Source organism: Elephantulus edwardii, unplaced genomic scaffold, assembly GCF_000299155.1.
Source record: "Elephantulus edwardii isolate Elephantulus edwardi_28Jun2011 unplaced genomic scaffold, EleEdw1.0 scaffold00021, whole genome shotgun sequence".
Classification (NCBI taxonomy): Eukaryota; Metazoa; Chordata; class Mammalia; order Macroscelidea; family Macroscelididae; genus Elephantulus; species Elephantulus edwardii.
In genome coordinates this window covers 2,157,749-2,168,900 of record NW_006399771.1, presented here as the reverse complement: position 1 = coordinate 2,168,900, position 11,152 = coordinate 2,157,749, and the positions used below count along the sequence as shown (strand labels likewise).

General features: G+C 42.3%; 1 protein-coding gene across 2 annotated transcripts in view; it reads right to left on the bottom strand.

Moving 5' to 3' along the window:
• CNEP1R1 (CTD nuclear envelope phosphatase 1 regulatory subunit 1) overlaps positions 1–10,182 on the bottom strand; it is a 24,207-nt gene extending 14,025 nt beyond the window's left edge. Inside the window, exons 1-4 of one of the 2 annotated variants that reach the window (XM_006882507.1) lie at positions 10,160–10,182; positions 9,738–9,796; positions 9,028–9,099; positions 1,813–1,886 (exon numbers count right to left, since the gene is read on the bottom strand). In XM_006882507.1, the coding sequence (XP_006882569.1) occupies positions 1,813–1,886; positions 9,028–9,099; positions 9,738–9,796; positions 10,160–10,182 (228 nt within the window). Of the gene's footprint in view, positions 1–1,812; positions 1,887–9,027; positions 9,100–9,737; positions 9,797–10,157 lie in introns of both variants that reach the window. The other variant, XM_006882508.1, reaches the window with a different exon arrangement.
• Positions 10,183–11,152: the final 970 nt, after the last annotated feature.

The window sequence follows — 11,152 nt, the reverse complement described above, 5'->3', positions numbered from 1 at the left end:
GTTTATGAAAATTAATAAAATATAATTATAGGAAAAAAAAAGGGAAAAAGCCTGATATTGTGTAAGTTTGACCTTCCCACTTTTAAACAAAGACATTAAACACTTAAGGATCTTTCAAAAAAAAAACCAAAAAACACAAAGACGGTGGTGACAGCTATGAGTGTGGGACTTGGCAAAAATCCAATCTCTCCCATCATACCCCTGAAAGAGTTTCTTTCCTATGCCATTCTAGGATGGGGTTGGTTTTTTTTAATTACCGACTTCAATTTATTAAAGAAAAATAAATTGATTCAGGATAATTGTTATTGTTAGTATTCTAGGGCTTTAACTTAATTCTTCAAAATTCCCCCCCCCCCAATCTGGCCATCATTTCAGCACAGCCACATTTTACAAATTTAGGTCTCTTCTAATTTTCCTCCATTAGCCATGACTGAACTGAATTAAACATGCACATATAAAGATTTAGATTTTTAAAAAATCATAATTTTATTCTTATCTAATTAGGAGAACTATATTAACTATAGAATTTTAGCCCAATCTCAAGATATTTGTTTTATAAAATCAAATAGATGAAACCTGCTTATATCTTTTTTTCCTTTTGGAAGTCAGACTCAATTCCTAAGAGAGTTTTTTTCAATCTTCTTGCCAATTCCACTCTTCTCCACCAAACACAGCCTTAGGATCAGATTTTTGTGAATGAACTCACAGTGTGCCATAAAAACCTTGCTATGAGCATCAAGTTCAACCATCATGTCTGTCTTTTCCATTACCATCTCAGTGGTTAGGGGTGATTACATATTAATCAAATTCTTGGCTATCTGAATTGTCTTTAATCCTAGTAAGAGAAATCTTACTCTGCTGGCCTAATGGGTAATGAGTTGTACTGAAAACCAAAAAGACAATCTGACTCACCGGTGGCTCTGAGGGAGCTCACTGGAGGCTCAGTTGATGATAACGATAACCCAAGAGCATAAATTACACAACTGGAAGTAGTCTAACTTTCTTGTCTAACCTGCATTTGTTCCAGTTCTGACTTTTTAGTAATTTCACATTTTTCTATTTTATCAGATGTACTATAAAGTAGTCTCAGAAACTTTATAGAATAAGAGAAACTATTAGTAGAGCTGACATGTATTTAAAATACTTCCATTTTAAAAAGCTGGCACCAAGAACATTAAATGAACCAAGAAAAACAACAGACAACAGAATAGTTTAAAAGGTACTATAAAAATCCAGAAATGGAATTAAAATGTGTTGTGTACCACTGGGTTGATTTCAAACCACAGAAACCCAAAGGAAAGAATAAAATGTTCCCTGTGGATTTCTTAGGCTATAATCTTTAGCAGCAAAGAGCCCTGGTGACACAGTGGTCAAAGCATTTGGGTGCTAATCAAAAAAGTCTACAGTTTGAACCCAACTGTAGGAAAAAGACAAGGCAGTCAGTTTACATGAAGCTCTACAGTCTTGGAAACCCCATCATGTCCTGTGAGTCGCTATGAGTCAAAAATGACTTGATGTCATGAGTTTTAATCTTTAAAGGAACAGACTGCTGTGTCTTTTTTTCCTGCCGAGTGCCTGGTATGCTCGAACCTCTGAAGCAATGAGCTCTACATCATCACACCACCAGGGCTCCCTAGAAAGAGATTTCATTCACAAAAGATTGCCAATGTTTTCCTAAATAAACATGTGATATATTTTTAATGTAATGATTAATATTACCACTAGTAGTAATACATTAAAAAGCTAAGTAATACTTTTGCAATTAACACAACATCCCTGTAGGTATAAAAAATGTGAAAACAAAATTTCTACCTTTTGTGTTTCAGGATCTATTAACCAGTTCCAGGCACCAGTAGCTGTACAGACAGATACCACTATAAGCAGCACTGATGAGAGAAAAATATGAAATTAGTAATCATAACCCATGAATATTTGAAATTATACCATCAACTTTATTACATCACAACTAATGGACGTAGCACTTTAATAAACAGAAAAAGCAATGAACTTAAGAATTGGGAGACTTCCCATGTAACTTCGAGGAATTCTCTTAAACATTATGAATTTACATAAGTAAGTTGCTACTTCCTTGTTTCTCAAAATTTACGAAGATTATGGAAAAGCAAATCAACAAGACATGGCATAAAGTCAATAAGAGTCTATGTTATATAACTTTCAAAGTGTTTTGCACAGATTTTGCAAATCTGATTAATCTAAATTTAAAAAAGTAATAATTTTTAAAAACCATGGACCAACCCTTTTGTAAAGGACACAAAAACTCCTTTTTTTAATGCACTGAGATTTCCAATTCAAGGAATGGTCTGTAAAACTCATGCTATTAAATTGACCAAGGTCATTTCACACTTCAAATGATGTGTGGAATCAGGAGAATACATAAATTAATAAGAAGGTGGTGCAATGCTTAACCTATAAGGTTGCTTAATCAAAGAGTGGGTGGTTCAAACCTGCCAGCCAATCCATGGGGAAAAAACTGCCTCTTGTTTTCAAGAGGTACAGCCCTGGAAATCCAAGGGATGGCTGCTGAGGCAAGATTAATGCCACGGGACTGGGTTTGGTTTTTTAGTTCACACTAATTCAAAAGTGAAAGTCAGCACCATCAAATCAGAACTGACTCACAGCTGACTTGCCAGACAGTTTTTGGAGGCTATAAATTGTATGGGAAGAGATTCCCCATCTTTATTCCTCAGAGAGAATGGTGAAGACCCTCCACAGAGGTCTGGTCTTTCTGTTAGCAGCTCAGCTCTCTATGGGAAAATGCCACCAGACTACACTCTTCACACTAATTAGTATCAGATTTCCTTCAATGCCCTTAAATGACTATTTAGAGATTAAATTACTTGTGTCTTTCTCAATGCTGACCCTCTAGAGAGCTTTCAGAGGCTGTAAATCACACAGGAGATTGCCCATCTTTCTCTCTAAAAGCAGTTGGTAGATATAAACTTGTCTGCCTTTGGGGGAGCAGTACAACTTCCTACTCATTAGGCCACCAGAACACTTCAACTCATTGTGGCAAAGTTGGAACAGGCTTAAAGCAGATCCTCCAGCAGGTCTGCAGAGGCTGTAAACTGCTTGGGAGGAGACTGCCCATCTTTTCCCCATACAGTAACTGGTGGGTCCTGCCTTTGGCATAACGCCTTACCCTCTAGGCACCAGAACTCCTTAAGTTATTAGAATTGCAAACCATTTCTCTCCATGAAGCTAGAATTAGTTTCTAAATTCTAAACAGATCATAAATAACACTTCAGAACATACTAAGTGCAGGGAGCTCTGGTGGCCTTGCGGCAAGAAGCTGCACTATAATCCCAAAGGTGTACGATTCGAATCCACCAGATGCTCTCATGGAGAAGGAAGAGCAATCTCCTCTTGTGCCTGTTGGAACCGAAGGGATGGTACACAACCGGGGGCGGGCGGGCGGGGAGGGGATCTACCAAGAGGAATCTCTACCATCAAGAAAGCAGCAGAGTGTCCTTTTGCGCCAGAGATTCCTGGGAAAGGTGGATCAAAAGCAGCAGCAGCATAAACAGTGGAGAACCAGGTACCAATCTGAGACAGGGCTGAGCCAGAATTGCCACCCCAAAGGCCTTCGCCCAGGCTTACTGGAGGTTTGGAGGGAAGACACCACATGATGTTGTCTGGTAGTTTCAGGTCCACTACAACGTACAAAATTCCTATGAACCACTGATCAAACTTGTGCTATCCTGGGCCATCTTCACAATCCAATGAGCGTTGGGACGCTGGCCCAAATCCATGAGGTTGAAGGGCTGCAACCCACTAGAGAAGCTCTCTGAATTGAGGACCTAGATCAGGTTGAATTGCCAGGCTGAATTGTAACCTGTTAACATCCCTAATAAAACCCCTAATCGTGAGTATAGTTCAGTGAGATCTGTGTGGTCACTGCAATTTGGATCAGGAAAATTGGTGCTAGAAGTAGTAGATGTAGGTGTGAGAGCGTGGAGACTATGTCTGACCTTCTGGGAACTGGTCTGGTACTGTGGATACTGCTGATGGAGACGTCCCCCTTTGTGGAGTTAGTACAGGTCAGATACAGCCATCCCCAACCCTCCCTCCCTCTTCTTACAGTGGTCATGGCAGCAGAGGGTCCAGAAGAGCAGCAACAGCCATCCATGGAAGCTTGGAATTTTGGAAGAGTATGAAGCTAGGAGTAGGGGACTATAGCTAAGATGATCGTGTTTTTTGCTACAATGAAGGGGAGAAAAAAACGCTTCTGATAATCTATTCTTTTTTTTTTTTTAATTATTTTTTCTCTTGCTCTTTCTTTGTTGTGTACTGTGAATAGGATCCGACTGGCACAGGAGGAGACTGCCCCTCCTTCTCCAGAGGAGCATCTGGTGGATTTCAACAACGTGCCTTCAGGATAGGAAAAAATGCTTCTGGAGTGACCAGAAGAGAAGTGACCTTGGAGAAAGTCACGGTCACATACATGAGTGGGATATGTTAAAAGTAGAGAAGATGACATTGAGATGTTTTTGAAAAGGGCTATGTTTTTAAGTTTATGTGTTTAGCTCAATGTTCTTGTCAGATAGTCTTTCTTCAACGTTGTTCCTAGGTGCCATCAATTGGACTACAACACCCAACTCCATGAACAGAGAGCAAAACCTTGCCGTGTCCTGAACCATCCTCACAATCTCCACCTAAGGCACTGTGTCAAGTCATCTCATTGAAGGTCTTCTCTTTTACTGACCTTTCCCAGATGTTTCCATTTCCCAACGATTGGCCACACCTGACAATGTGCCCAAAATATGTGAGGCAGTTTCACCGTCCTTGCCTCTAAGGAGTACTCTGCATGTCTTCCAAGTCAGTTTTGTTTGATCTTTTGGCAATCTATGGTATATCCACTACTCTTTGCCAACACCACAATTCAAAGGCATCAAATTATGTTCTACATATTGCTGTGTACCACTGAGTTGGAGCCAACTCATAGCTGACCCTCCAGCAGGTTTTTAAAGGCAATAAATCATAAGGCAGGAGACGGTTCATCTTTCTCCTGTGGAGCAGCTGGTGGATTTGAACGGAGTACCTTTGGGCTGGCAGTGTCTTACCCAACAAGTCCGAAAGAAATGAGAACTGGGTATTGCAGATTACACAAAGCATGTCCAACTTTGGCCAGCACTTGACTGAATGTGCTAAAAGAGAAAACTTGCTCTGGAGAAATGCAAGCTTGTTAGAAGATGTAGACTTTCATTGCAGAGGGCTTGAGGATTTTGGATGGCAAAACATGAGCCTCTGAGTTTGGAAATTTGCATGGAAATGGAAATGTAGGCTGACCTAGTACTGCAAAGTGGAGAAGAAACATGCATTTAAGGAAAAACCAATTCTTGGGGTACGGGATGAGAAAACAGTCTGATGTTGAGTGGGTGCACTGATGCAGGAAAAGCCAGTACCCATCATGAACTTCCCTCCCATGATGGGAAGTTAAAGGGAAGAGGGCAGATGGCAGCCTGGTATGCTCACTCATGGTGACCACTTGATGATCGGAAGCGGGAGAGGACAGGAGTGCAGAGACAGGCTAGGCTGGATGCCTTTAACAGCACCTGCTGACTGAGCACACATAGGTGCTAAGATTTAGAGAAGAGTTGCTAGTCTGGTGAGCAGGGAGTCAGGAGGGATCTTTTAATCAGTTCACATGAGGGTCTAAGACCTGAGGATGAAAGGACCAGTCTGAAACAAAGGAAGATATGTGGATTCGAGTTGTCCAGCTGGTGACTGTTGGACTTAGCCTTGGATAGTGAGGCATGAGGTAACCAGAACTGTAGGAGATAAGAGATGTTGGATGCTATGAGGTAGTGGAGATTGCTGCAACTTAACTGCTTGCTCTGCAATTTAATTGGACTTTGCTTATGGACACAGATGCACAAAGTTCCATTCCTAAAGAAAGAATATTCTTGCCATGTTTCAGAGAAAGGAACATGCTTGTCTCCTCAGGGCACTGGTTTGACAGCCATGGTAAATTTGTTACTGGTTAAATAAAAGGGAAGGTAGCAGGGAGGAGGAGTTAAAGGTATGAAGCATGAAGTAACTGGCTTACATTCTTTCATGAGAAGTTGCTCACAAGATGATCCTGAGGGCAAAGCAAAGTCAAGTTTGTAGGCCAGAAAAAAAAAGCCAGAGGTCAGAGGTCGTCTGTGATGCAGCAGATTGTTCAAAACGGCGTTTTTAGCCATTGACTTTGACTTTTGCCATGCGGTTGTGTAGAACTACAGCTATATGAATGAGGTACTCACACTTTTGGGATAGGAATGTGCAAACAAGATGTGGCAGACACTACTAACAAGGGGACTGACTGCTTTTGCCATTGTGCTAGCCTTAAACTGAGCCAAGTCAGAAGCAGAAAACAGGAAAAGAGAAAGCAGAAGAGAGTGCAGTGCCAGTGATTCCTGCACAAGATTTCTGCAAAACCAAGAGCAGCAGAGCTGAACTGGAAACGCTATCTCACAGAGACTCAATGGAGGGCTGGGGAGAGAGAATAAATGGCATGGCTGAAAGCGCTCTGTGACTCTGGCCCAAAGCTTCAAGGCAGAAAGTCAGATGGATCCTAAGCCCTTCTGAGATGCTGTGGTGACTGAGTAATTGGATCCTGATTATTTCTAGCCCAAACTGTCATCTGCTATCTTCTGGATAAATCCCACAATTGTGGGGGTTAAATATACAGCATTACTAAACAATTAGAAAAAACCAAAACTCATTTTAGTCACTTCTGACTTACAGCCACTTGGGCTTGGGAAGCTATAAATCACAACGGGAGGAGACTAGTCATCCTTCTGTTAAGGAGCCACTGGTGATTCCAACTGCTGGAGACTAGCAGCCTCTGGTCAGCAACACAACTCCCTACAGACCACACCACCAGAGCTCCTGGATTAGAACTCTATGCACTTATTTTAACTCACCTACAAACTCAACGTTTCCCCTATGCTTTAGTATTTTCCAGTGGTGATCTGAGTAAAGATTTACAAAGCAAACAAATTCATTCATGTACATTTTGCTCAGTAACATTAACGCCAACACCCACAATGTATTTGTTCTTTACCCACTTCCTCTCAGTAACTCTGATTTCCAGTTATCCTTCTGTACTTCTTTGTCTTCCCTTCCTTTAGTGATACAGTGCTGATCCCCTCTTTATAGGAAGGATACTGCTGCTCCCTTCACCTATCCTAACATGTGCCTTATCTACTAATTTTTAATTCCCATCTCCTCCCTCCCCACCTCTGGTACCTATCCAAGAATGATTCTGAGTGTAAACCATTCCTCAGCTTTTTATCACAATCATGTTATACACTATTTGTCCTTCTGTGATAGATTTCTTTCTTACTGTAATGCCTTCAAGATGCATCCACATACTGTTTTGTGCAAATTCAACTTAGGGATTGAGCTTGTTTGTAACCCCGGGGGACATCTAAATGAACATCTAAGAAATTAAGATTGGTTCCAACACAAGTTACTTAGGAAAATTTTGTCTGCTAATGTCATCACTTGCATTTCTTATCTATTTCCATGGAGCATTAATTAATTCTTCTAAATCATATTTTACACCACAATGCATAGAGAAGTGCTAAGTTATTTATGACACACAAAACAATATCAATTTTCCCCCCAGATGTCAGTTTCCAAAACAGTACAATTAGGACTGTAAAAGTCACCGAAAGGTTGTTGTTGTTGTTATGTGCCGTCGAGTCGTTTGCGACTCATAGCGACCCTATGTACAACAGCCCTAAACCCTGCTCTGTCCTGTGCCAATCTCACTGCCTCTGACACACCCATCCCGATTACCCCAGTCACTGAATCAATCCACCTCATAGAGGGTCTTCCCCTCCTGCACTGTCCCTCCACTCTGCCCAGCATGACGTCCCTCTCTAAAGGCCTGTCTCTCCTTACAACATGTCCAAAGTATGTCAGGCAAAGCCCCAGAATCCTTGTCTCCAAGGAGCAGCCTACCGAAAGGTAGGTTTCTTATTTTCTTATTGTGCTCACTAAGTTGATAATTAGAGTGACCCTCTTATTTCTATCTGACTGAAAATCTTTTTTTAATAAAATTTTATTTTGTAATTTTAAAGAATATTTACAGAGAAGTTACATTTTCATTCATTCACTGTTACACATTTTACCTCCTCACCCTCCCTTCCCTAGTTCACTTTTTTTTTATTCATTCATTGTTACACCAAGACTAAATCATCGGTTTTTTTTAGCTGTTTACCATGTAACTGGCTTGTCTCACTGAGGAGAGAAAACCAGAATAGGTCAGGCTTCTTTGCTATATATAGCAAGCGCCAATTGTGACAGACTGTTGTGAAGAATGTAAATCTTAACGAGAATCTTCTTCAGGCAGAGCCACCACTTGTTTCCCAACACCATTCTTCCTTCCTGGTTAGCAATGCAACACACTGTAGACTGCCAGTGGAACTCCAGCTTCCTCCTGCGAGTGTATGCATACTTTAATTTTTCTCGCTTCAGGTTTCATTTCAATGACACGTAGTCAAAATGCCAAGAAGGTTACTGGAAGTTTTTCTATGATGTTTGTCCTTATCAAAACTGTAATATTTATTCAGCTATTTTTATAATAATGTATTTTATGCAAGATAGAGAATTCTTTCAAGGTAACCAACTGTGAATTTTCTTTTTTAAAAAATGTTATTATTTTGTGTGTGTGTACCGTCAAATCGGATCTGACTGGTACGGAAGGAGATTGCCTTTCCTTTTCCAGCAGAGCATCTGGTGGCTTTGATCCAGGTACTTCTGGGATTGCAGTGCAGCTTCTTGCCACTAGACCACCAGAGCTCCCCAACTGTGAATTTTCTTAGCAATTTATTTATGAGTACTAAGTTTAAAAAGAAATTTTTCAGAACAAAAGGAAATTTTAGGGCTTAGAACCTCTTCAATGCAAGGATTTGCTAACCATAAATTTCACATAAAAGCAAATCATTCCGAAGCTGGAATAAAAATGTCACCTGTCAATTTCTTTTAGCTTAAAATATATTCATTCAGGGAACTTACTTCTCCAACGTCCTGTGGCAGGTTGCAAACAATGAATATATTCAGTAAGTCTTCTCTCAAAAGCCTTGAGATCTAGGTAAAAAGATGACAATTTTCTAATTAGCCACTCTCGCTAGCTTGAGTCTAGTAGGATGCAATTTCTTTCTGTAATTTTTATACACCAGTTTAAATACATCACTGCTTTGCTGTTCATTAAACACCACGCTTCCGTCTTCACATACAAAGAAACGGGCTGATTCATTTTCGAAAGATTCTTCAAAGGCTATGTAGAAATTACCAGCAGCCCACATGTCAAAAGCTAGCTGTAGGGAGGGCTGCATACAGAAGTAAACGTTTTCATTCTGTTGGCGCCAATAACATTCTTTAGAGAGAGCAAAGTATTAATTACCTAACACGGATGTCCCTGGGGTCTATTTGACTACAATTATCCCTTTCCACTTTCACGCTCTTATGCTTCATTCATTTTTCCTCTTGCTCGTCCCACTGGCCTTGCTGACACTAACGTCCCTCTGGAAGGAGGTGGACAGACACTCCTTTCGCTTTCCCACGGCTAACAGGTGACCTTCGCGTCAACATCTCAGTGCAAAGCAGAGGAGTGTTCTAACGCGACAGAGGAAACCAAGTCCAAGGTGCTCGCTCGGAAGGGGCCAGGTGGTGTTATCATTTCCCCAGGCACACGTCTTTAAACTTTACAAGACTATAAAAATGACTCGATCTCTGCAAGATTCCAGCAACCGTATGAGGTATTAGGAAGACCACTCGTGGGGCCAGCAGAATGAAAAGAAGGCAAAGTAAGGCAAGATTTGTGCAAAGCAGGGTGTGCAATTGTCTGGGCAGCGGGGCTGGTGACCAGCGAGGAGTGCCACGGCCCAAGGGGGTGGGGGCGCGGGCACCGATGCGCAGCGCCAGCCTCTCCGGAGGGAGCGCGCGCTCGAACCCGCGCCCGCCGTGGGGTCAGCCGTCCGCCGCCGTGCGGCCCCACCCGGCTCCCCCACGCCCCTGCTCTGACGCTCCACCGTCCGCGGCCTCCGCTCCCCGCGGCGGGGTCTCCACCGCCCAGGCCCCCCTCTGCGGACCTGCCTTTTCTCGTAAGGAGCCTCAGGGTGAGTCCGGGCGGCGGTTCACCCTACCTTCTGCCTGCTCCAGGGAGTTCATGTCGTGCGGCAGCTCCGGTCACGGCCGCGGCCCAATCCACATCGCACCCCGAACGCCCCTTCCAGGCCCGCGGCGCTAACTCCCACCCCCAACTGCTCCGCTCAGCTCCGCCTCGGAGCCCCGCCCCTCACCTACATCGACCACTCTCATTGGGCGCCTCTGCCAAACTCTTCAACTAAGACACTTTTCTATTGGCTAACTTCGTCCCTGGCCTTAGGGCCTAGCGTCAGACGGTCAGCCAGAGAGACCAAGCAATTCCGGCTGTCGTGGAGCTGGCGCCACCTACACACCGAGGGAGAAACTGCAGCCTCCCTGGGCTCAATTCAGGCTTTTATTTATCCAGTATTTTATTGCGTTCTCAGTTCCTGATTGTATTCTGGAAGCTCAGGAGGTATGCAAAAGGTATTTGAAATCATCCTGCATGAAAGCAACTTAAGGTCTAATGCGGGAAATGAGATATATATGCAGGCTATATGTTTACTAGAACCCAAAGTAAAGGATTTTCTTTTAAACGGCCATCTCTTTCCTAGAGACCAAACCAACAGAGGCAATCCTGGATGTACTTACCAGTTTATGCTAGCAAATCCAGAGGACAGCTAATCTGGCCTACTGATTGGAAGAGATCCGTATTTGTTCCCACTCCTAAGAAAGATAATCCAACAGAATCTGGAAATTATCCAACAATATTATTACTATCTCATGCAAGCAAAATATGCAAGCAAAAAATGGCTAGAACAGTACATTCACAGGGAACTAACAGAAGTCAAGATGGTTTTAGAAGAAGCTACGACACCAGGGATATATTTCGTTGCTGATGTCAAATGGATACTGGCTGATAGCAGAGAATAACAGGGCATCTATTTGTATTTTATTGACTATGCGAAGGTATTTAACTATGTGGATCATAACTCTTAGGTTAGGTTAGGTAGTGGACTTAAAGAAGAAATCAGAGAGAATGGGAGAAAGCTTA